At 46.6% G+C, this 26,015-nt stretch overlaps 1 protein-coding gene across 7 annotated transcripts in view; it reads right to left on the reverse strand.

Annotated features, from left to right (window-relative positions):
• Positions 1-856: 856 nt before the first annotated feature.
• The window catches only part of LOC118365924 (kinesin-like protein KIF21A), a 39,845-nt gene continuing 14,686 nt past the window's right edge, over positions 857-26,015 (reverse strand). The window contains exons 3-34 of one of the 7 annotated variants that reach the window (XM_052491752.1): positions 22,103-22,285; positions 20,804-20,953; positions 20,434-20,568; positions 19,574-19,747; positions 18,963-19,078; positions 18,357-18,552; positions 17,557-17,746; positions 17,352-17,415; positions 17,013-17,216; positions 16,172-16,216; positions 14,983-15,043; positions 14,737-14,854; positions 14,264-14,452; positions 13,233-13,432; positions 12,997-13,104; positions 12,821-12,889; positions 12,511-12,659; positions 11,634-11,775; positions 8,194-8,388; positions 7,960-8,061; positions 7,558-7,723; positions 7,246-7,266; positions 6,465-6,528; positions 5,919-5,970; positions 5,542-5,732; positions 5,018-5,233; positions 4,684-4,820; positions 4,144-4,318; positions 3,713-3,871; positions 3,183-3,471; positions 2,717-2,913; positions 857-2,445 (exon numbers count right to left, since the gene is read on the reverse strand). In XM_052491752.1, the coding sequence (XP_052347712.1) occupies positions 2,388-2,445; positions 2,717-2,913; positions 3,183-3,471; positions 3,713-3,871; positions 4,144-4,318; positions 4,684-4,820; positions 5,018-5,233; positions 5,542-5,732; positions 5,919-5,970; positions 6,465-6,528; positions 7,246-7,266; positions 7,558-7,723; positions 7,960-8,061; positions 8,194-8,388; positions 11,634-11,775; positions 12,511-12,659; positions 12,821-12,889; positions 12,997-13,104; positions 13,233-13,432; positions 14,264-14,452; positions 14,737-14,854; positions 14,983-15,043; positions 16,172-16,216; positions 17,013-17,216; positions 17,352-17,415; positions 17,557-17,746; positions 18,357-18,552; positions 18,963-19,078; positions 19,574-19,747; positions 20,434-20,568; positions 20,804-20,953; positions 22,103-22,285 (4,515 nt within the window). In that variant the 3' untranslated portion in view covers positions 857-2,387. Of the gene's footprint in view, positions 2,446-2,716; positions 2,917-3,182; positions 3,472-3,712; positions 3,872-4,143; positions 4,319-4,683; positions 4,821-5,017; positions 5,234-5,541; positions 5,733-5,918; positions 5,971-6,464; positions 6,529-7,245; positions 7,267-7,557; positions 7,724-7,959; positions 8,062-8,193; positions 8,389-11,633; positions 11,776-12,510; positions 12,660-12,820; positions 12,890-12,996; positions 13,105-13,232; positions 13,433-14,263; positions 14,453-14,736; positions 14,855-14,982; positions 15,044-16,171; positions 16,217-17,012; positions 17,217-17,351; positions 17,416-17,556; positions 17,747-18,356; positions 18,553-18,962; positions 19,079-19,573; positions 19,748-20,433; positions 20,569-20,803; positions 20,954-22,102; positions 22,286-26,015 lie in introns of all 7 variants that reach the window. The other 6 variants (XM_052491750.1, XM_052491751.1, XM_052491753.1 and 3 more) reach the window with 6 other exon arrangements.

Here is a 26,015-nt window from a genome sequence, read left to right on the forward strand (position 1 = left end):
GTGTTGACGAGACCAATGCACTATGTCAGATTGTGCTGACAGTGCAGTAGGAATCCTGGTTGTTTTAGGAACACCGACTTAACTCTATATGGCTGGGCCACATTGTATTAAATATACAGTAGCTTGTGGTGTCTGGAACAGTGTTTAGACATGGACATAGTCCGTGGTACAGAAGTAATGCAGTGCCTAAGGTGCAAGAGATTGTTCTGTTCTTATTGCACACGTGAAACTCTGATGACCCAGTTGTTGTACGTTAAATACTGATTCATTCCCATCACTTCTCTTCTTCAGGGGATGTACGGAACTACGTAAAGGAGCATGATGATTCCACCTGCAGTGCTATCAAAAGGAGAAAGAAGCTAATGGGAAAAGATAAGGATGTCATCGTAGTTCCCCCTCAATAAATGTATACAATGTCGGTCACCTGTGTACCGACGTGACCAGCGACCCACGATGAGCCCACATATGTTGGGTCAAGGGTCGCTGGTCACATGCATACTGTAGGTAGGCATGCAGGAAGTGTGAATTCACAGGTATGGAGAGCATATTGTATGGTTCTTAGAATGCTCAGCGCTTATACCTCGGAACTAGGATATTTGCCGATGGAATTCTTGCAATGTTTTTTTTATCTTTGCGCCGAACAAATGAGCAAAAGACCCGATCAAATACATACGCTTAGAAAGCAGGTTGCTTTGCATGCGTTTATGAACATTTGCAATCCCACCTGTGCTATCTCCTGTCAAGGAGATTGGTTCATGGACATGGGATAGAATCGTTGTCCTGCAACACATGAAAAACGTCTAAAGACTGAATACCCACCGAAGGACAGGAGGAAGGGAAAACAAATCTCCCGCACCCAAGTTAGTGAAACTCTGTTTTGAAACCGTGTCATGTTTCCTAATGTGATACTTACTGTATTATACTGACACCAATCGGTGGCATCATGGCAACACACATCTCCACGTTGAAAGACATAACAGTTCATGTTGTTTTTGACAGACGCAATTTATTTCCACACCGCATCTGACATTAGAATCACTAGAAAGTCGGAATTTGTGCACAAGATGTCCACGAGGAAGAAAAACGGATTCTTATTTACATAAAGATGGGGTCATATAACCTATGTCATCCCAATCTCGGGATCCTGGGCTAGTCCACACAGATTAGGTTGTGATACTGTACTATCTACAGCATAAGATTGACAGGCACTGATAATAACACACACCTCTAGAGTTTTGTTATATTCTGTTCCGCCCGTTCCTGAATTGGGGGAAGGGCGTACGTGGGCACAGGAAAACTAACGCAGATATTTTTTATTACTAGGTATTAATGCACTGCAAATCCGTGGATACAACCAATAAACCGAGCTGATTTAAGATAGGGCATACGCCTGTGCACAGGTAACCTCCCTTTACATGGGCTCTGAAACGATTGAAGAAGGCCATTGGATACAACATGAAATGGAAGATCAGAACTTTGGAGGTTAAGTCGCCGTGAAAACACACATAAATGCAAACATTTTGACAGGCCATTTTCGTAGTTTGAGGTTTGAATGTACTTGCATGATGCAAAGAGAGTAAGACCACTGCAGAGGTACTGTACTGCGCACAGGCAAGTAAAAAGGAATGCATTGGCTAAAGATACTCATCACAGCCCGTTCACTATCACAGAGAATGTGTTGTAATTTGGTCACACACACAATCTGCATTAAAAGCAACACTTGAATTGGGTTGAGCTGAACCTCCACAATCGCATTTGTAGTATGACGACAACACACCCTCATTGAACTTTGTTTCTGTAGCAGAGATCAGCCACACCGTCCCACACCACTAGTTCACTGTGCTATTCCCACTGAGACATCCCTATTCCCACTGAGACATCCCTATTCCCCACTGTGACTCTATGAGTCTCCCATAGGGTTTGGCAGTAACAGCTGAAGTAAGACCAACCTCCATAGGGCCTTATTAAAAGACACCCCCCCCCCCCTCCCCTCCTGACACAGAGAGATGATTACACGCTCTGTAGCAGAAGATTCCTCTACGATATGATAGGATACAGCTTGAGACAGAAACATGGGCATTACACTGGAGTTTCACAATTCTTCAGGTGAATTCCATGACTGTTGTGCTACTGTCCTCCAGCCTTGTTGACGGAATGTCTCACGTTGGGGAACTCAATGGGTCATCGGTGTGTCTGGGCTGGTCTTCTGCCCCGTGGCCAGCTTGGAGGTCCTCCATCCATGGATCATTGTGCAGAGCAGCAGTAAGTAGATTGAGTAGTAGATCCAGCAGGCGGCAATAGATCCTTAGGGCTGTAGTAGATCCAGAGTGATCTAGTAGATCCACAGCGCTGTGTCCAGTCACAGTCCAGAGGTCTCCTTCTCAGTGTCAATGGATGCCTTCCTCCAAAGAACACTTTGCTTGCCAAATCTTCACCGTCCGGTCACTGTCACACAAGAAAGAACATGAAATCACTGGATCAACATATGCATCAGAGGTATGATTATCTCTCTCTTAGGTTAAACTATGACTTTGTTATTATAGTAACAGTGGGTTGATTTACTCAGAGGGTTAGGGTCAGGGTATGATCTGGATCATGGTCAAAGTTAGGAGATATATTCTCTGAAGGTAGGGGTTATGCTCAGGTTTGCCGTGAGATTTCGCTGCAGGCTCCTATGGCATTCAAGGGTGATGTTAGGGTTAGGTGTTAAACTCACTCTGAGGCAGTGAATAGCTGGCTGCTGTTGGTAGCCAGTCCATTCACAGGGCTGTCGTGTCCCCTCAGGTCTCCGAGCGGTGCCAGGGTATCAGCGTGCCACAGCTTCAGCAGACCTCCCCTGTCTGCACTCAGCACTACCGGGCACCCTGGCACCACACCCAGCGCACTTACCCAGTCAGAGTGGGCACTCGCCACCTGCTGTGGAGGAAGCAAGTACACACTAGGTCAAAACAGGGCTACAAACTGTTGAAAAAAAATAAAAAATGGTTTACTACCACTGGTCATACAATGATGATAATGTTGCAGCTAGCAAAAACAATTCAACAAAACAACACTTGATGCTTACAAAGCAACATTGCAATGTGAAACTCTCAGCTATCAGCTGATTGTATGTTTCTGAGAGCCTTGCCTTCTTTCAGGTACTAGCAGTACAGTATATACAGCTAGTGTCCAATAGGTCCCACCTGTACTAGTCGTTTCCGGGACAGATCCCACTTCTTGATGCAGTAGTCTCTGGAGCTGCTGTAGAGGCTGTCCCCCTGAACAGCCAGAGAGACGATACCCTCCTGGTGTGGCGGCTCAAAGTTGTGACAGGACACAACGCTGCCCTGGACACCCTCTGTCACCTCAAACATCTTCAGGGTGTGGTCCTTGGACCCCGTTAGGACCATGTCTTGACCGTTGCCCAACTGGTCGACGGTCAGACACAAGACCGGGCCCAGGTGACCCGTCAGCTTCCCAGTAGACACAAACCTAGAGCACAAGGTCAGGGTTCAAGGGTCAGGAAGAGTTCAGATCTAGGAGTCCTCGGTACAACTAAAGATCATACTTGGGAGAAATGATTCAGCGTTCACTATCTATCTTTTCTTCGCTACATTTAGCAACCTGTGCCTGTTTTAGTGTACACAATTCCTCTCCTTTCATCTTCATTTTGTGCCACCTCCAGTCCTTACTTAAACTAAGCACGATATTCAACTACTCTCTCCATTCTTACTTCCTGAGGTCCCACATGCGGACTGAGTTGCCCGAGGCGGAGTAGAGGTAGGATCCCGTGGGGTTCAGAGAAATCTGGTTGATCTGGTTCTCTCCAGGAGGGATGGACAGGGATCTGAGAGACACACAGCTGTCCCCTGTACTCACCTGGCCCGACGACCTGCGACACACACACGCACGCACACACACACACACACACGCGCTGTCAATAACATGTCAATAGGAATGACATTGTGTAAAAGTACTTTTTTCAAGTAGCAAATTATGAATCTGAAGTTCCCTGGGCTGTGTTGGAATGTGCTAGAATCTCCTAGAATGTGTTGAAAAAGGAACTGGCAAGCTCAACTCCAACTTTTGACACAACGAAAGTCTTCGTTTTCTTACTAGAGGTGTATACATATACTCTTGGTGTTTGTATCTATATTTACTCACGTGAGTGTGCGTATGCACTTGGCGGAGTCTCGGATGTCCCAGACCTTGATGTAAGCGGTGGAGACAGTGAAGACCAGGCTGGAACAGTATCTAACAGACACCACACTGCTGGGATGATCTCCCAGAGACATGATCTCTTGACCAGTCACCAGGTTCCACACCTTACACGTACGATCTGGCAACACACACACACACACACACACACACACACACACACACACACACACACACACACACACACACACACACACACACACACACACACACACACACACACACACACACACACACACACACACACACACACACACACACACACACACACAGGGGTTAGAAGTCTATAGTTAGGCAACGATGAGTGTTAAATACGGCAGAAACACCATCGACCACACCAGAGAGCTAGACGAAGCTAATACCAAATAATATGACTTACACTCATCCGAGCCTTTCAGATGTGAGAAGTCTCTAAGGGGGTCATGGTTTAGAGGTCAAGGGTTGTTTTTTTTTGTTTCCGAACATTATAGAACTAGAGAGCTGTACCTTTAGAGCCAGTGAAGAGCAGGTCATCAGTGCAGTCGACACACATGACAGGTTTGGTGTGTCCCTCAGCCACATGGACACACTGTAGCCTGGCAGCATGGCTGATCTTAGGGGATGACACAGGGTTGACCACCCCTCTATAACATGATAACAGGGACAAAAGACAATGTGTCAAGTCTGTTAGGGCAGTGGTTCCCGAAATGTGTGTGTGTGTGTGTGGGGGGGAGGGGGGGAGCCCCGAGTGAAACACAAGAAGTAGGTACAACTATGACCATCGTGACGTCATACGAACATGGCACATGTGGCAAACATTGTGAAGTGGTGTGGCTCTTACGTTGGTTTGGTGTCTGTGATTTTGGTCTTCTCTGTGGCCGTGGGCGTGGGTATGTGCGACTTTGTCTCTCTCGCCGGGTGACCCTTGGGGTCCGTAGGTGTGTGTTCCTTGACGTCTAAAGGGGCATGTCCTCCCTTCTCTAGCATCCTCCTGCGTGTTAGAGGCGAGCGCTCCAGTGATCTCCTCTCTGCTCCCATCGAAGACCAGGCTCCAGATCTACACAACACAGAGACAGACAGACCCGCGACATGAACAGTTGAAGTGATGTGCACCGGATGATCAGCTGGAGTCACACACATCACTGAAGGTTACAATTCATTCCGGGTCAAGTTAAGCATTCCATCCTTTTCGTGCCGACACACTTGTTTTCTCAACAACAACAACATGGTTAAGGTGTTGAAGCCTGACCGGTCAAATTCACGTTCAGTAGGTAAGGATTTACTCCGCAAGTATCTGACTGTATTTCCTGTACTATAGCTTTCAAAAACAAAACACAAAGACATTCGACCAACATAAGGACTTACAGTCCAGCTATCCGGGAGGACAGTGCTGAGGGGGACACAGTGAGTTCCCTGTCCCTGAGATGTCCTGCTACTGTCCCCATGTCCCCTGTCCCTCCCTGGGCGTCTGTCGGGGGTAGCAGGGGTGCAGAGAAGTCAAATTCACCACTCCCGGCATACAGCAGCTCCATCTGCGTGGTTGTCCTTCTGCGTGCCTGTGGTCGTGGGATCGATCCAATCAATCAATCAATAACACAACCATTCATAAAGAGTGGTTTGCAAATAGCATTTGTCTCAAAGTGCTTATCAGTAACTCCTTTGTTTTAGACTTCATGAACATGTCATTAAAATGGCGTTTAGAAAAATGCTTTTACGTGTGAAAGTACGGTAGACGACTGTACCTTCCTAGGTTTGGCCTCTCCACACAGCTTCAGGAGGTCAGAGGCCAATGAGCTGAAGCAAAGACAGAGGGGCAATTGACGTTTCTTTTGTTGAACCTTTATTTAACTAGGCAAGTCAGTTAAGAGCAAATTCCTATTTACAATGATGTTACTCATAGTCTTATTAATAAGTTTGTTGATGGACGACCCAAATAAAGCACAATCATACATTAAAGGTGGAATCCGCACGAGGAGAACCAGCGCCACTGTCCAACCCACAGCCACTGTTATTGTTTTTGTTTACTTGACAAACTGGAGGCGAGGAGCGCGGCCCAACGTGGTGAAAAAAAAACTCCGTACATATTCTGCTGTTCTATTGCGCGAAGTACAATGATGTCAGAGGGGGGAAAAACTGTGTCCGTTGTTTGCAGTAGCTTCTTAGTTTTTGTAATATTGCAAACGGATGTGGCAGTTTCCCCATTAAGGATTCCAGCTTTAAGTGATGAAATTCAATATTTAATATCCTCGTGGTCTTATCTGAGTCAAATGTTGTTCTTTTTTTTTTACCTTCCCTCGGTGGCTGGGCTGGCGGTAGAGGACTCATCACTACTGCTGTCATCTCCGTTCTCTGCTTGAGGACAGAACCATACAGCACACCTTGTTACGCTGGACCCTCAGACACACAACATGCCTCAGTTACTGCATGGTCGGACATGGGGTAGCTGTGGCTTCACAGCATGTTTTCAAATATCCCATTACAAGCACTAAACTTGTGTTACTTTACTATTTAAACTGTTAGAGGATGATCACTTTCAAAAGCACATCTACAGTCTGGATATCACAAAGAAAACAAATGCATACGTTGTTTTCAAACTAATGCGGCAGCAGCAGCAAAACAATAGTTTGAATCCAAAGAGCTCTAAGGTACAGGGTTCAAAGATCAGAGGTCAGGTTAAATACATCAGGGGTCAGAAGGAGGTCAATAGTATAGTATACTGACGTTTTCATTTTATGGAGGGTAACTTAGTAAAGGTTGTAGTTGGAGTAGTACTCTCGTTAAGGCCTGAACTTCAGGTTTGCGTGGGGGCCAGGGTTTAAGCTAATGCCTATTCTTACATTTCAGATCTTCCTGAATGAGTCCGCTGAACAGGAGAAAGCTAGACATCCACACAGAGGATGGGGAGGGTCAGACAGGGAAGTGGGAGACAGGGGGCAACATACCACCTCATGCACCTCATGGCAAAGTTACGTTCTCAGGTTAGTCTTAAAGGGGAATTTTAGAGGGAGGAGGGGCTTTAGGGGAGACCCATGGTCTCTGGGATCAGTCAGTCTGGTGTCTGTTACTTACCCACCACTAGGTAACCTATCTCTGTTTGAATTCAGGGTGAACAAACAGGGGGAAAAAACAAAGAAATCAAAGTCAAACAAAAGCTAAAAGAATGGAGACACTTTATTTTACAGTCCCGTTTCAGTGGGTATTTTACTTGTAGGCTATTTACTGAGAGAATACGTAATGGTACATGTTTTACTGAATCCGAAAGAAAAACGACATGGGAGATATGTTGTGAATGTCCGATAACACAGTGGACTGTAAAATGAAGTGTAGCCAAAAAATGAGGAACTGAAAAGCAGTGTGTTTATACCACTGAGCCATCTATACCTTGCAGTGCGTTGCCCAGCAGAGCGTCCAGCTCAGGATTGAGTTCAGCTTTCTCCTTCAGCATGTGGAACAGCAGCTGGTTCTGAGTGGCGCTGTTGATCTCTGTCTGCTTCAGCCTGCCCTCCATCATCTTCACCTGGGAATCCTTCTGGGCCGCCTGCAGACCCTGGGAGATGCACGTACCAGTAAAATCATACATGACAAACACACGTCAATTCCATACTGACATCAACAGAGTGTTGTGACATTTAGCCCACAGAACAGCAGACACGTATGTTTAACTCTATAATAAACATAGTGTTTTAAAAAAAGGTATAAAGTTGGCAATACAATACAATACCCTGAATTCCGCTTAATCGAAAGGTCGAGAGAACTCAGTAGGGGAAGGTGTACTGTAGTTACCTTGTTGATGGCCATGTGCAGGAAGTGATCAAGCAGGAAGCGGGCTTCTGATAGGTTACAGGAGCTGATCACCGCAGTAACCTCCACCGTGTCTCCCTCCTCCTGCATCCCAACAACATCACAGTCGGTCATAATAACAGTTATGAAGAAAATGTGTGTGCTGGCGTCAGCTGTACTAAGAAACTAGAAGGCGTCAGTTTCCTGCAGAAAATGTGCGTGTTTGCGTCAGCGAACCTTCGCTTCCTCCATCTGCATGATGTTAGCCTGACAGTCAGCGATGCTGTCGTTGATGTAGTCGATGTTGGCCGCCAGGGCGTCTATCTCCTCGTTCAAAGACTGGATGCTTCGGTCCGTGTCGGTCCCCTCTGTGGCGATCTTCTCCCTCTTACGAGACACCTTCTCCCTTCGCTTGGTCAGGTCCTCACGTTGCTGTAAGAGGCAGGGAGGCAGGGAGAGATATGGAGTTAAATAAAATAAAAATGGTCTCCAAATTGCATTCCTTTCTACCTATTTCTCTACAATCTTAGAAGTAACGGAGCTTGGAGGAACCTTTTGGGGTTCTAAAAATTGACACACAGGGGGAACCTTTCCAGGTCACAAAGGTTCCTCGAGGAACCCCTGTGACGTGAGCCATATCTTTTCGCTTAAGTGTCACAGATTGCCACTTATACACTGATACTGGGCTGCCTGTGTGAAGGTTCAAACAGGAACGTTTTTGTGACGGATACATTTCTTTACCTTTTTAATAATATAGAAGATTGGAGACGTGGCTTATTGGAGGAGTGGCTTTCAGATATTTATTTTTGGCCACCTGAAAGAGTAAATGTCATTCCTGTTCATCATATAAAGTTTGTACACAACAAAGTGAAATGTTCCTGAAATGTTTATGCATATTCTAAAATAACAACAAGATATCACAGCCTGACTTTATGTCAGCGTCTATTTTTGATGAGTAAACTGACTCCATCTCCTGGTGATCTGTGACAAACGTGGTAAATTAAGGCACATAGAAACAACTCTAGGGATAAGTTTAGGCATTCATTCTGACTGGTTAAGTTAAGGATTAAGGTTGGGGATAGGGTTAAAATCTTAGGCATTCATCCCGAATGCTTAACCGTTGTAGACAGACGGCGGAGGAGTCTAAGCCTCCAGCTCTGTAGACAGTGTGTTCAATCCCAGTGTTTTTCCCTTCTATCTAGCGGTTGGTTTTGATGCCACCTCCTGATGTCCTGGGGACCTGCACAAATGTTGAATTTTGCCTTGGATCTGGAGTGATCCCTCTGAATATAATATGAACATTTCTGATTACATACGCTGCTTTCAGAAGGTATTCACACGCCTTGACTTTTTTTCGCATTCTGTTGTGTTACAAAGTGGGATCGAAATTGATTTAATTGTCATTTTTTTTGTCTAGACAAAATACTCAAAATCTTTAAAAAATGTAATTAGTGGAAAATAAAACACATATATCTTGACTAGAAAAGCATTCAACCCCCTGAGTCAATACATGTTAGAATACATTTTGGCAGTGATTACAGTTGTCAGTCTTTCTGGGGAAGTCTCTAAGAGCTTTACACACTTGGATTTGACAATATTTGCTTATTGTTATTGAAAGAATTCTTCAAGCTCTGTCAACTTGGTTGTTGATCATTGCTAGGCAGCCATTTTCAAGTCTTGCCATAGATGTTCAAGCGGATTTAAGTCAAAATTGTAACTAGACAACTCAGCAACATTCAATGTTGTCTTGATAAGCAACTCCAGGTGCATATTTGGCTTTGTGTTATAGGTAGTTGTCCTGCTGAAAGGTGAATTTGTCTCCCAGTGTCTGTAGGAGAGCAGACTGAACCAATATTTCCTTTAGGATTTTGCCTGTGCTTAAGCTCTATTCCATTTATTTTATCCCCAAAAAACTCCATAGTCTCTGCCAATGACAAGCATACCCATAACATGACGCAGCCACCACCATGCTTGACAATATGAAAAGTAGTACACAGTAATGTGCATTGTTGGAATTGCCCCAAACATAACGCTTTGTATTTAGGACAAAAAGTTAATTTCTTTGCCACTGTTACATCTTCTCCTGGTCTTCCCCTCCTGCGTACGACGTCGCCAGAGTACTAACCACCGGTCCCGGGACTCATCATTATGCACACCTGTTAATCATTATGATTCACACCTGGACTTCATTATCTTCATCATTTCCTCCCCTTTATATGTCTCCCCCTTATGTTTTCTCACCAGTTGGCATTGTTATTTTTGTACCGGCGTGTAGCCTTATGTAAATGTGTCGTTACTGGTTTTGTTGTTTTATTAAACGTTTCACCTGCACCTGCTTCCCGACTCACAGCTCCATTATTGCAGCCACATTTTTTGCAGTGTTACTTTAGTGCCTTATTGCAAACAGGATGCATGTTTTGGAATACTTTTATTCTGTACAAGCTTCCTTATTTTCACTCTGTCATATATTTTAGTTTTGTGGAGTAACTACAATGTTGTTGATCCATCCTCAGTTATCTTCTCTCACAGCCATTAAACTCTGTAACTATTTTAAAATCACTATTGGCCTCCTGAGGTGTTTTTTCTTTACCCATCTACCAATAGGTGCCATTCTTTGCGAACCATTGGAAAAACTTCCCTGGTCTTTGTGGTTGGATCTTTGCTTGAAATTCACTGCTAGACTGAGGGACCGTACAAATAATTGTGGAGTACAGAGATGGGGAAGTCATTTAAAAATGATGTCAAAAACTGTTATTGCCCATAGAGTGTGTCCATGCAACTTATTAAGTGACTTGTTAAGCAAATGTTTACTCCTGAACTGTAGACCATAACAAAAGGGTTGAATACTTATTGACTCAAGACATTTTAGCTTTTCATTTTTGTCTCCCTTTTCAATCTTGTCTCATCACTGCAACTCCCCAACAGGCTCGGGAGGTGAAGGTCAAGTCATGCGTCCCCCGAAACATGACCCGCCAAACACTTGCCTGCTTAACCCAGAAGCCAACCACACCAATGTATCGGCGAAAACACTGTTCACCTGGTCAGCCTACAAGTGCCCGGGCCCACCACAAGGAGTCGCTAGAGCACGATGAGCCAAGTAAAGCCCCCCTGGCCAAACCCTCCCCTAACCCGGACCGCCCTATGGGAGTCCCAATCTCGGCCAGTTGTGACACAGCCCGGGATTGAGCCTGGATATGTAGTAACGCCTCTAGCGATGCAGTGCCTTAGACCGTTGCGCCACTCAGGAGGCCTCAGCTTAGATTTAAAAAAAATTAATTTCTAAGTATTTCTGAAAACACAATTCGGCAAAATAAATTCTAAGTGCCCTACACATGCCGACAAAAAAGGTTCCCCAGGTTCCCCAGCTAAATTGAATCATTCAAGAACTACTCAACTAACCAATGGTGCAAATATGAACCCATTGACTGCAATGGTTCACTGAGGAACTCCAGAGTTCCTTGAGAATCTCCAGGGTTCCTTGAGAATCTCCAGGGTTCCTTGAGTCACCCTTAATTCTAAGAGGGTAGCCAAAACGGCAACAATGATAAGTCTGCATATACTCCCCTGTCGGTTTTTGCCTTTTTCCACTGACAGAGAACCATGTTGGCATCAGTCTGATAGGAATACAGTAGAACTGGTAGTAGTAATACAGTAAAACTACAGTGGGTTTATTTTACCTTGAGGAGGCGGTTCATATCAGCCTCCATGTTGGAGATGGTCAGCCTCTGCATGATGATGTCAGTGATGCGTCTCTCTAGAGACTGCCATTTAGCCCGGGCTGTCCTGGTGGTGGAGACGCTCATCCTCACTGGGTACGTCCTAATAAATGGAATTCAACAGAGGTCATTGTACAGTACGGGCCAATATATTACTGAAAAACAAAGACTAGGTGAGGAAATTATTGTTGTAGGAGTCCTTTCATGCACACAAAACATATATATATATATATATAATATATATATATAATATATATATATATATATATACTACATACATTTGTCACACGCTTCGTAAACTAACAGTGAAATGCCTACTTATGGGCCCTTCCCAACAATGCAGAGAGAAAGACAATAACACAAGGAATAAATACACAGTGAGTAACGATAACTTGGCCATATACACAGGCAGAGATGGGCAGTATTTCTGTTACATATATTTCAAATACATGTTTTAATTTCCTCTGAGTATTTTGACATTTTAATTACACTGGGTTGAACTACACTCCAATGTTTTTTTTGTATTTTCTAATTACTGTAATTTGTCTTTTCAAAATACAATAAAAACATAAAAAATAACAATGTTGTAGTGGTACACATTATGTGTGTCCCTTTTCACCCTCTATTGGTATTGTCATGACTTGCCAGTCCTGAGAGGGAGATCAGGGGTGCCGGCTAGGCAATGCTAGTTTATTTTGATACATTGTTCTTTATTTAATTTTTATGTATTTTGTAACTGTAGCTATTTGGTTAACAAACACATCATGCTATGCACACGAGCAAACGCACACACGCACAAGCACACACACACTCACACCATCAGTCCTGCTGGTAGTACCTTGGGGTGCCATTGGGGCCTGCTGCCCCAGCAGAGTGAGGTCTCCCTAGGATGCTGCGGTGAGAAGGGTCCTGGAGGGGCTCCGGTAGGCTCACCTTTCTGTTTACCTTCCCTGAAGTTGGCCTCACCTGCTTCCTCAGAGCTGTCACCTAGCACAAGACGAGAGCAGGGCCATGTTCAGTAGGGAGAAAATGTTTTGGAACCCGAGATACTACCTGAACGTGTTCAAAAAGTACAAAGATGTTTTGTTTTCCATTGCAAAACGTTTTGCTACAGTTTGCCACACTGAACATGACCCAGTGTATCTTACCTCCTCGTTCTTCCTGCGCAGTATCAGGTCCTGCTGCCTCTTCTGAGCCTCCAGCTGTCTCAGTTGGTGCTGTAAGTGACAGGCACATCATAGCAATAGAATTCAATTGAATTGAACTTGGTCACAGGCTGACACACAACTTCACAACACACATTATTTCCTGTCTGTAACGTTACCTCATGTTTGCGCTGGTCCTTCTTCAGAGTCGCGATCTCTCGGTTGCGTCGGCACTCTGACGCTCTGTTTTTCTCCTGCACCTCCTTCATCTGACGCATCAGACCCACCTAGCACAACACCCACCACTTACATGTCAATCAATCAGTCCACATATCCATCCATCCACCCTCCAACTAACCACCCGCCCACCCACCCTACCACCCATCCATCCTTCCATCCACAAGTTTCTCTTGACCTTTGTTTTCTTCATCTCAGCCACATCCTGGTTGAGTTTCTTGAGCTGCTTCTCGTACTGCGATTGGTTCTTGAGGAGGCGTGCGTGTTCCTTCTGGGCCGACTGCAGCTTCTGCATCTCCTTGTTCATAGAGCTCAGCTTCTTCTCATATTCTAACTTGATCTTCTTAGCTTTCCCCTCCGTGCACGTCTCCACCGAGCCTGCAGACACAACTAACTCAGCTAAGCACGGGCACGGTGGAAACAACACCACACAAGTTCGGTTCAGCCGACACAGCTCAGCACAGCCACAGTGGAATATCAATCAAATCAGTCGTTCAAATGTTAGCCTTTTTACAGTCACAAAGTCATTTTACGGAATACGACGGCCCTCTAGAAATAAGGGGTTTAAACACACACGTTATGGTGTGTAAAATAACAAATCATGACAGAGGGACTCTGACAAAATACATTCAAATGCTATGTACAGGTATGATGTCATTGGTGGTGGACCGGATGAGTTAGATAGTTAGTTATATGTCAGTTATGTAACTCCACAATACACTCACTCTGAGATGTAGCGACGTGGCACAGAGCACCTAAACAAATGAAACGCAACCCTTCATTAATCTGCCACCACATTCCTGTGTGCCTCTGCTCTACCGAGGTTGTGACCGTGATGCACGGCATCGTCTCCTGTGCATCTCTCTCTCTCTCTCTCTCTCTCTCTCTCTCTCTCTCTCTCTCTCTCTCTCTCTCTCTCTCTCTCTCTCTCTCTCTCTCTCTCTCTCTCTCTCTCTCTCTCTCTCTCTCTCTCTCTCTCTCTCTCTCTCTCTCTCTCTCTCTCTCTCTCTCTCTCTCTCTCTCTCTCTCTCTCTCTCTCTCTCTCTCTCTCTCTCTCTCTCTCTCTCTCTCTCTCTCTCTCTCTCTCTCTCTCTCTCTCTCTCTCTCTCTCTCTCTCTCTCTCTCTCTCTCTCTCTCTCTCTCTCTCTCTCTCTCTCTCTCTCTCTCTCTCTCTCTCTCTCTCTCTCTCTCTCTCTCTCGTATACGTACCCATGTTGTGCAGCACCTTGTCCCTCTCCAGCTGTGTGTCTCTGATCTTGCTCTGCAGCATCATCAGCTTCTGTTCGTACTGCTGCTTGAGCGTGTGCAGACGGCGCTGGCTGTTCTCCAGCTCGTCGATCAGCTTCTGCTTGATGGCGATCTCACACGTGATGTTGGCCAGGTCCGCCTGGAAGTTCTCTTTTTCCAGAGAACACACGCAGAACGAGCTACATGAGACACGCTTCAATGACATATTCACTCTTCTTTTATTAAAACAGCAGAATCATCTCATCACGGTGAATGAATAAGGGGTGATAGAGCTGGGTTTGAAAAAAACCCTGCACACACTCCACGCGGCCCTCCAGGACCAAAGAAGCAAGGCATTCTTTATGACAGTGTAAAAGCACCTTTGGATGTGTGTGTGTGTGTAGATGTGTGTGTGTGTGTGTGTGTGTGTAGATGTGTGTGTGAGAGAGTTTTACCTTTCTCATCCAGTTCTTCAGAGTCTGACTCGTCCGAGCTCTCCTCTCCCTCCATCTCGTACTCCTCGTCTTCTCCCTCCAGCTCCTCTCCTTCCTCATGGTCACTAACGTGGTCATCCTGTTCACACACATTTACGCGATGTGAGTACAAAGAACACACACACGGCACACACACACACACACACACACACACACACACACACACACGGACTTAAATATGGCAATTAAGGACATTCTTAGACGTACCCCCTCAGCCTCGTCGTTGCCTCGTTCCTGTTCGTTGTCAGGTACCTCCTCCTTGACCACACTGTGAGGACAGAACCAGAGGTTCAGGGACCCATTGACCGCAATCGCAAGACATCAGGTCACTAGACTATCAGGGAGTACTACCATACCATACAGCACCACCATACAGCACTAGCACACAGCACATGAACACGCTACCTTGATTTTTCTGCATACTGTAAAAATGCATTTAAGGTTAGAATCACAATTCAAACAGAACCCAAATCATTTGGTTGTTAGAATCATCCTTGAAGTAGACGTTAGTGAATGATTGATTGACACTGTGGTTGCATCATGGCAAAAAGTGCTGCATCTTTTAGTTCATTTCTTTAGTTTAAGGGTCTCAACAATGCAGAAAGGGGGAGAAGGGGTAAGAAGAAGGGGGAGAGATTACAAGTGGGTTCTCCTCCAGGTGTGGAAACTACCTGCAGGTGTAAAAGCTGTGTTAGAGAGGCGGGAAGTAGGGAGTTAGAGAGATGGAGGAGAGAGGGAGGAATGGGGGTTAGGGAGATGGGGAAGAGAGGGAGGAAAGGGGGTTAGAGAGATGGGGAAGAGAGGGAGGAAAGGGGGTTAGAGAGATGGGGGAGAGAGGGAGGAAAGGGGTTAGGGAGATGGGGGGGTTAGGGAGATGGGGAAGAGAGGGAGGAAAGGGGGTTAGAGAGATGGGGAAGAGAGGGAGGAAAGGGGGTTAGGGAGATGGGGAAGAGAGGGAGGAAAGGGGGTTAGGGAGATGGGGAAGAGAGGGAGGAATGGGGGTTAGGGAGATGGGGAAGAGAGGGAGGAAAGGGGGTTAGAGAGATGGGGGAGAGAGGGAGGAAAGGGGGTTAGGGAGATGGGGAAGAGAGGGAGGAAAGGGGGTTAGGGAGATGGTGGAAAGGGGGTTAGGGAGATAGGGGGAGAGGGAGGAAAGGGGGTTAGGGAGATGGGGGGAGAGGGAGGACAGGGGGTTAGGGAGATGGGGAAGAGAGGGAGGACAGGGGGTTAGAGAGATGGGGGAGAGAGGGAGGACAGGGGGGTAGAGAGATGGGGGAGAGAGGGAAGACAGGGGGTTAGAGAGATGGGGGAGAGAGGGAAGACAGGGGGTTAGAGAGATGGGGGAGAGAGGGAAGACAGGGGTTAGAGAGATGGGGGAGAGAGGGGCATAGCAAACCTGGCAAGCCCAACCTCATGGTGACTCTCCTCGAGCCGCTGCAGTCTTCAGAGTAGGGGAGGAGAATGGGGGAGACAGTTGGAGAGAGTGAGGTTGGCGGGGGAAGGGAGTGAACCAGAGAGCAGAAAAGAGTGTAGCAAAGAAGAACAGGTTAACCTTCGAGGATTTGGCGCTGGTAGTCTTCTATTGGCTTGTTGATGTGTAACCAAGCCATGTATGTGCTATGTTGCTTATCAAATGTGTATTAAACCACAGAGAGAGAGACTAGTTGCACAGTACAGGTACATCTGAACATGACTGGGCCTGTGATATAAACCCATCCTCGTGTATGGGGTACTAGATAGACATTAGAGAGGGAACACGTACCTGCTGAAGGGGAAAGGCTGGGTGCCAGAACTAATTACCCAAAACACCCTGGGACAACAACGGAAACCAATTCCCTCCCTAGTACCACCTCTCCCCCTCACCCCACCATGCCCACCCCATCTCTAACCGCCTCCGAGCATATCAATTCAATTCAATTCAATTCGATTCAAGGGCTTTATTGGCATGGGAAACATGTGTTAACATTGCCAAAGCAAGTGAGGTAGATAATATATAAAGTGAATATATAAAGTGAAATAAACAATAAAAATATCACTGTCAGACTCAAGGTCTACCATCAAAGTCTACCCAATTGTTCCCCGTTGTTTCATCCACACGTTTGGACATAGAGAGTTACAAATTGTAACAAACATAAACGCAATCGGTTTCGTGGCATGTATGTGAAATGTACATCAAAACAGCAACGTGGAATGAGAGCAAATATCAAAAGGTATGAAGGGAAAAGAACAACTCCTACCTCTTCTTTTTCTTCCTCTCTTTCTTCTTGAGTTTCTCCAGATCTTTCTTGGCCATTTCGATGATGTCAGAGGCCTCTCTCTCCGGGGCGAGTTGGCCTGGGGAGAAGGAGCCCCCAACCCCGTACAGGGATGAACGTGTCTTGGCACGGGACAGGGTTTTCCGGAGGTTCTCATTCACTGCCTCACTCTCCAGAAGCTTGGCTCTGCAGACACAAAACCAACGGTCAGAATACAGTTGTGGGTCTCCAAACACCAAAACCAAACGTCACAATACTCAATGCCAGCCTTTCTACAGACACATCATACTGTGCATGTAAGAGACACGTCATGCATCATACCTGAGCTCCTCGATTTCTTTGATGTAGTTCTGGATCATATTTCCAATTTCCTCATTCCCCTCACCTGGAAGATAATCGAACATGAGCGCATTTTCAGCACTTTTTCCATAGACTTTAATGGATCACTTCTTCTCCCACTAGCCTGGATTTTGAATCATGTTGGCGCAGTGTGAATGAGGCCCATTATTCCTGTCCCAGTACGTACCCACTTTGGCCAGAGCCTGGTTGGCCTGGTCACTGAGGTACTGTGTGAGTCTGGCCCTCTGGGCGTCAATGGTCTCCTGCATGGCCTTGACCCTGATCCTCAGGTTGCTGTTCTCTGTCTGCAGCATGCTGTTCTCATGGACCATGTCGTTGATGCTCTCCATGCCGTCTTCCCCCACCATACGCTTGCCCTGAGACCAGACACAGACCAGAGGACTATGGTTATTATAGCAGATCACTATGGTAGATCAGTTAGGCAAATACACATTGGTATACCTCCCCTACCAGATGCTTGCCCTGCTCAGACCAGAGTGACCAGAGAGATGAGTGTAGATCATAGAGAAATATAGACTGAAATCCACACGGAATATCCCTCTGTTTCACGATTGTTTAGTTGGATTCCAGGCTACCAGAAATACAGCCTCAATGGACATGTGCAGCCGCTAGTACGTTTGAAGTTCTATGGATCCGTATAATGGTTCAATTTACTATATGACTTGGAAAACAGGGCCTTTGTAATGATATCTAAAATAGCAACAAACAAAAAAAAAATCTCTCTCTCTCTCTCTCTCTCTCTCTCTCTCTCTCTCTCTCTCTCTCTCTCTCTCTCTCTCTCTCTCTCTCTCTCTCTCTCTCTCTCTCTCTCTCTCTCTCTCTCTCTCTCTCTCTCTCTCTCTCTCTCTCTCTCTCTCTCTCTCTCTCTCTCTCTCTCTCTCTCTCTCTCTCTCTCTCTCTCTCTCTCTCTCTCTCTCTCTCTCTCTCTCTCTCTCTCTCTCTCCATCCTCTCTTTCCTTCTCTTACCGTCTTGTACTCCATCAGTTCCATCTGTAGCCTGGCAATGTCAGTCCTGAGAGCTGATATCTGCTGGGAGGCCTTGTCCTGGTTCACCATCACCTTGTTCTTAATGTTCCTGGCTCGGTTAGCGTAGTTCAGGCAGCTCAGTGTCTCCATGAAGTCCCGGTCAGATGGGCTGATACACGCTATCATCACCGTTTGACTGGGGGGAGAGATAGAAGATGGACGGAATACCGACACAGACCGTAGGCAGACACACGGGGAAAAACGAGACTGCATTAGGAACTGAATAACTACACAGGCAGTGTTTTGATATCAATGTAAATCACTTCGTAAACTGCTTGGAAAAGCCGTACAGAATGAATGATTCTAATTTAGTCAAAAATATAGAATTTTTCATATAGATGGTAATTAATTCACTCACTAGCATAAAGAAATTCAGTTTTTTAAAACATTGATATTCCAGTCAGCAGACCTTCGTTAGACAGATAATTCATTCATCCACAGATTGAAGCTTCAGGGAGAGGTTCTAGTGTTAAACCTCTATTGTATCTACATCTTCCAACACTGTTACATACAGTGTCTCTGTGTGGTTCATGAGGACGTACAGACCTGTTTCCTCCCAGAGAGTCCTGCAGAAGCCGGGTGAGTTTCGAGTCCCTGTAAGGCACGTGGGTGGACCTCTTACTCCTGTCCCCCAGAGCACTGATCACGTTACCCAGGGCAAGCTGCAGCGAGAGAGGGAAAAAAACAGACCAAGGAGACATGAAGATGAGACGAGGCCCTTAAAAATGAGGCTTAAACATCTGCATTCCATCAAAAATAAAGCATCAACTCCTTCCTTTAATGTGATGTTGAAATTCAGTTGTCGATCAAAGAGATGGCGGCAGACAGTGTTGGTAGAACGTCTGCAATATCGTTCTCAACCACCAGGTGGCTCCTTTTCCCATAGTTTCAGAGCTCTAGACAACAGGTGTATCATTAACACAGCTCATGTCAGTCCTCCTAGAAGAGGACACGGCATCATCACTGTCCTGACTCTCTAAAACCTCCTAGTGCTGAGCAATCTATGACCTTTACAGGCACTGTTATATCATCGGGAATGTTTAGGGTCAATTCCATTTCAAGCCAGTCAACATGTAATAAATTGACCCAAACCAGGCACTGTGTGTACAACATCTTACTAACTACAGCATGCGTTATTTCCACAGTGAGAGTCTCACCAGTCCACAGTTGATGGAGATGCCTTCCTTGGCTCTATCCCCGGTAGCTCCTGTCCTCTTTAGTCTCTCGGACCCGGCCAGGTCCACAAAGTGAAACTTAGCCGTCAGCGTCTCAAACTCAGAGTTGATCTCAGAGGAACCGTTGGCCAGACGGTTGTCTGTCTCACTGGACTCCTTAGGAGGAGATGGGTATGGTGTATAAAACAAATTAGAAACTGTGGGGGGAAATACGCCTGGTGATCGTGTTTGTAATTCCATGTCCTGGACATGTGTATCGACATTTCGGCTGTAGCATTGATTTAGGCCTACGGGAGAAACACAACTGGTGGTTTTCGTCTTTCATTATAGCTCTCAATGACAACACCAGTGGATAGGCCTGTCTGTATCTGTAACAGCCTGTATATTGTTCATGTAATCAGTGGGCAGGGAGAGGAGGGTGACATCACGCCCAGCTGGTGTGTGTGTGTGTGAATTGGGAGCTATGTGGGGAGATGTGCTGTGTGGGGAGCTGTGTCGCTGGCTGGGGAGCTGTGTGGGAGGCTTGGGCAACTCTGCATTTCACAGTCCTCTTGTTTATCAGCTGGGGTGTTTATTGATTATCTCATAAACACTAGGAAATTACATGCTATTAACGTGTATTTTCACAATTGGCAACGAACGAGTGGTTGTTTGTTACAGCCCCCAAATTAAATGGTAATGATTATGCAGCCTAATAGCCTTATAATCTTTATAATCACAAAGAATGACAGGGAAAACAGCTAACTGAATATAGTACAGCCAGTGAAATAGACTGTCAAAAGGGTATCCTATCCTAGGCTTGGCTCTAGAGAGCTCCAGCCCACTGGTGCGATGCCACATACACTGTCATCCGGAGCGCAGACTCTGACTTGGCACAGGTGGATGGTGAAGATGGCATGGGAGCGCGAGCTCTGGACATTCATCTGGGTGCTGGCCGTGGTACGGGACAGAGCACCCAGCTTCAGACACTGCATCATCTGTACAGGGAGGGAGGGAGGGAGGGAGGGAGGGAGGGAGGGAGGGAGGGAGGGAGGGAGGGAGGGAGGGAGGGAGGGAGGGAGAGTTTAGAGTACACTGTATTCAAGAGAGAAATTCTGTTTGACAATTCACATACACAAACAGGTTTAGGCTCACATCAATCAACATATATTTAACCAATGACCTTAGGTACAGATTGGTGTTATTCTGCTTTAGGCTACGATTGAGACTAACCTCTGCCTCGGAGGCGACCGTGCGTGTGGTGACTCCCACAGTGTAGATGCCTCCGTTAGCGTCCTCGTGAATCTTGATGGTGGACTTCTGTCTCTTCCCATCCATGTCCCGCGTTGATTCAAACAGATCCAACACCTCCTCATTGTACAGCTGGGATAGGGGATAGTTTTTCAAGTAAAAAAAACTATCCGATGAGCCAGTACCCCAAAGCCAAATAACTGTGCATGGAAAGCATCAGGAGCTAAGTCATTTTGGATATGGCAGGCATACTACTTTTTTAGTCTATGTTTTAATTTGTATATATATGACATTTTTTAAAACTTTTTTGTCATATCCAATTGGTAGTTACAGTCTTGTCCTTCTGTAGCTCAGTTGGTAGAGCATGGCGCTTGTAACGCCAGGGTAGTGGGTTCGATCCCCGGGACCACCCATACGTAGAATGTATGCACACATGACTGTAAGTCGCTTTGGATAAAAGCGTCTGATAAATGGCATATATTATTATTATTATTATATTGTCCCATTGCGGCAACTCCCATACGGACTCGGGAGAGTCGAAGGTCGAGAGCCATGCGTCCTCCGAAACACAACCCGCCAAAAGGGCACAATGCACACAATGCAACGCTTAACACGAAAGCCAGCCACACCAATGTGTTCGAGGAAACACCGTACAACTGGCGACTGAAGTCAGCGTGCATGCGCCCGGGCCCGCGACAGGTGTCGCTAGAGCGTGATGGGACAAGGACATCCCGGCCGGACAAACCCTCCCCTAAGCCGGACAACGCTGGGCCAATTGTGCGTCGCATCATGGGTCTCGCGGTCGCGGCCGGCTGCGACGCGGCCCGGTATCTAACTCGGGAGGCCACTGCTTTATTAGTTGTTAGAGACATGCATTAGCAAGCGATATCAGAGTTGAGTGAGACAAGTCAAGACATCTGCCTGTAGAGTTAAGTTAGCTGAACACATCCCATGAGCTTCCCTCTGCTCCAGGCTGCTACACACAGATGCTGCGACCCCTAGCCAGAACCCTTCCCCCTAATACCTCTCTTGTGTTAGCAGCTCTGAGGGAAGGAAACAGGATATATTGAAGTAAGGAATAATGCCTTCCAGGGCCAATGAAACCTGCCTCTCCTAGCTTCCTCATGTTGCAGAGCTAATGTGAGACTACAGAGAGAGATTGTGTTTCTGGTTCAAAAGTGTAACCCGTGTGGATTGAATACGGGTCTCCCGCTCACCAACCCCAACGGTCTTAACCAAATCACCTCAGCTCCAAAAGCACATGCTTTCCGTCACACATACCTCCAGGAACTGTGCGTTGATCTTGAACTCGGGTACAGGCTTGCCTTGCTCTGTGGCGGCCTGCCGTCGTTCCTCAATGCCCCTGAAGAGGTGCCCGACTGCCCGGGGAATGATGCCCAGCTCCTCCTCACAGATGTTCACGTCAAACCCTGTGCCCATGGTGTAGGTCTTCCCCGAACCAGTCTGGGGGAGAGGGAGAAGAAGGGGGAGGACATGATAGGATCAATAACAAATGATATTGTTTCATTTATTTACTCACTTATCTGACTTCAAACGTATTCAGACAGTCAGTGGGCCTAAGGTGCTGTTTCATGAATGCAGCAATCTAGAAGAAAAAGAAACGCACACCTCCATGGAGAAACAGTCTATTTTCAATCCTCTAAAAAAAATGTTTTCTTGCCTGACATCATTATTTGGAAACGGTATATTGATGATATTTGTGTTCTATGGAGGGGTGATGCAAAACAGCTCCAGGCGTTCCATGCTTTTCTCAACTCCTGTTCTGATCATTTGAGATTTCCTATGTGTCACGGCTTCTAGGAGTAGTGGGTGGAGGAGTCAGGCGCAGAGAGCAGGGTTAGTTCAAACGTCGGTCTTTATTCCAGAAACAGAGTAATGGTCACGCCAAACACAAGGGTTACCCCCATCAGATACGATGTCTTTCGGCACCCCGGTGTGCCGGAAGACGTGGGTAAATGGAGCCTCCGCAGTCTGTAGGGCCGTAGGGAGACCAGGCAATGGGAGGAGACGGCAGCACAACGACCAGAATGGTAGCGTTCCCCTGAGACGGGGGAAGATCGGTAAGGAAGTCCACCGACAGATGAGACCAGGGCCGTTGTGGAACAGGGAGGGGCTGTAGCTTCCCTCTAGGCAGGTGCCTAGGAGCCTTACTCTGGGCGCACACCGAACAGGAGGAGACATAGAGCCTCACGTCCTTGGCTAAGGTGGGCCACCACTATTTCCCCCTAAGACCCCGCACTGTCCTCGCAATCCCCGGATGGCCTGAAGAGAGTAGTGTGTGAGCCCACCGAATCAATTGATCACGGAGACCAAGCGGCACGTACCTGAGACCGGTAGGACACTATGAAGGTGCAGGTTCCAACCGCAACGCCCACTCGATGTCCGCGTCCTCCTCCCATACCACCGGAGCCACCAGCCTACAAGCTGGAAGGATGGGAGTAGGATCGATGGACCGGTCCTCAGTGTCATAGACACACCTGGGGTGGCCGAGAAGTGCTCCGCCTGCCATCTCGACTCCCAGATGTACTCCTCCAGCACCGGTCTGAAGTGTGTCCTCTCCGACCGCAGTAGGTGCAGGAGGAGCCTCCACCTCCAGTCCCCCAAGATGCAGCCCCTCCCAACTCCACCGGAGTTGGAGCAGGAGGGCTGGGAGGTGGAACTGACAGGACCCTTTCTGAACGCCCGCGGGCAGCTAGTAGGTTGTCCTGCCGGATCGACAAGTCTATGAGCTCGTCGAGGGAGAGTGTGGTGTCCTGACAAGCTAGCTCCCTGCGGACGTCCTCCCGGAGGCTGCACCGGTAGTGGTCCACCAGGGCCCGGTCATTCCACCCCGCACCAGAGGCCAAGGTCCGGAACTCCAAAACGAAGTCTTGCGCGCTCCTCGTCTCCTGTCTGAGGTGAAACAGTTGCTCACCCGAACACGGCCAGAAAACGGAGGGTGAGCTCCGGGTAGTGGTCCCGAAACAGAGTCTGGGCCGTTCCAGACTGCGTTGGCCCATTCCAGGGGGTGGAGGAGTCAGGCGCAGAGAGCAGTGTTAGTTCAAACGTGGGTCTTTATTCCAGAAACAGAGTAACGGTCACGCCAAACACAAGGGTACATAAATAACCAAGTCCAACAAACAGGACGAAACTGTCCAGAAAAAATGTAACTCTATCACACCATGAACAGAAAAACAAACGAGCACAAAAGCAGGCGGGCCTACCGGGTTTAAATAGCCCAAAACAAAACCCAAACAAGAAACAGGTGAAACTAATCAGACACAACTAACTGAAACAGAAAAGGGCATCGGTGGCAGCTAGTAGGCCGGCGACGACGACCGCCGAGCGCCGCCCGAACAGGAAGAGGAACCATCTTCGGCGGGATCCGTGACACTATGCAATCTGATACACGTCAAATCCGTTTTCTTGATCTTCTGATCTTGTGTGAAGATAATGTTCTATACACTGATCTTTACAGGAAGCCTACTGATTGTAACAGTTTGTTGAGGGCTGATAGTTGTCACCCACTTCCCTTGAAAAATAGTTTGCCCTACAGCCAATTCTGTCGAATCAAAAGAATTTGCAAAACAAAAATTTCGAAAACAGATTTCGACAGAAATATGGCTGAGACGCAAAGAAAGTTCAAGGAGAGGGGCTACAAGAATGATCAGATTAATATTGCCATTGAGATAATTCAAAACAAAACGACACATGACCTTTTTCAAGGTCAGTCTGGCAAAAAGACACATTCTTGCGTTCTAACTACCCGCTATTCAAAGTGCTCTGAACAAATTAAGGGAATTGTTCACAAACGTTGGCACATTCTAAAATCCCATGATAGTCTCGGTAATGTGTTTTCGGACCTTCCCTTGGTCGTATTCTCGCGATATTCCTGAACAACGTCTATTTGCGCCCCTACTGGATGGAAACTACAAATGTAATGGCTGTGCTCAATGCGATGGCACTTATACATGTAGATCCTTCAAACACCCACAAACAGGGAAACAGATCCCAATCAAAGGTGTTATTACGTGCTCCACTAAGGCAGTTATTTATCTTATAACTTGTCCTTGTGGTAAAAATGATGTGGGTAAAACAAAGCGCAAATGAAAAGTACGTATCTCAGAGCATCGTAGCACCATTAGGTGTAAGAAATTGACTTACCCAGTTGCGGCCCACATCTTGGAGGCAGGCCACTCGATTTCGTCTCTGCGTTATATTGGCATCGAACATGTCACCCTCCCCAGGACAGGGGGTGACCTTGATAATTTATTGTTAAAACGAGAGGCTGCCTGGATCTTTAACTTACAGACCCTTGCTCCCTTCGGTCTCAACGTAGACTTTGATCTGAAGCCATTCTTGTGATTATTGTGACGTTGCCATTGTAATTGTTTGTAAACTTGTGTAGTCAAATTAATGTATGATCGTATGCTATCCATTTGTTGTTTGTATGCTGTTTTTTGTATGACATTTTAATATTTGATTATTAACCAATGATATTAGGCCACTCTTGGCCATGATTACAGACACCTGTGTCTTTTGACACCATATAAACGAGTCATCCCGCAGTGTTTGTGATTATACCCTGATGAAGACAGCTTGGCTGTCGAAACGTTGGTAATTACATTTTTGCATCTGAGCTCCCAGAGCGTGGGGCTCTTTTTCATTTCCATGAATGCAGCAAGTCATAATGCAGGAGCGAGGATCAGCTTTTCTTACTCAAATTAATAAACAGTACAAAACGGCAATGAAGAAGAAAAACAAGCCCTGACAAAATGGTTCTCCTGGACTGAAGCCTGCTTCTAATGCACAGGGCACAAACATTTGGGTTGGGGGCTTGGTTGTCACGGTGACTACCAACGGAATGTGACGCTAATTCACACGTCACCTGAAAGATACTCTGGTGACAGTGGTGTGTGTGAATGTGTGTGTGTGCCTGTGCATTTTTGTGTGCATTTGTGTAGATGTCATGTGATTGTGTGTACATATAAATGGTTGTGTGTGTGAGCGTGCATGTGTATATGGGTCCGTGCGTGCGTGACCCGCTGTGCCCCCTGAATGAAAGTCTGACAGGGAGACAATGGGGCTGAGAAGAATGTAGCGGGTAGAGGAGAATGGACGGAGAGATTAAGAGGAGGAGGAGAGGAGTGAAAGGAGAGTTTGGCAGAGCTCCACTATAGAGCTTCAGTTCAGA

The sequence above is a fragment of the Oncorhynchus keta genome, chromosome 33 (genome assembly GCF_023373465.1).
Source record: "Oncorhynchus keta strain PuntledgeMale-10-30-2019 chromosome 33, Oket_V2, whole genome shotgun sequence".
Taxonomy (NCBI): Eukaryota; Metazoa; Chordata; class Actinopteri; order Salmoniformes; family Salmonidae; genus Oncorhynchus; species Oncorhynchus keta.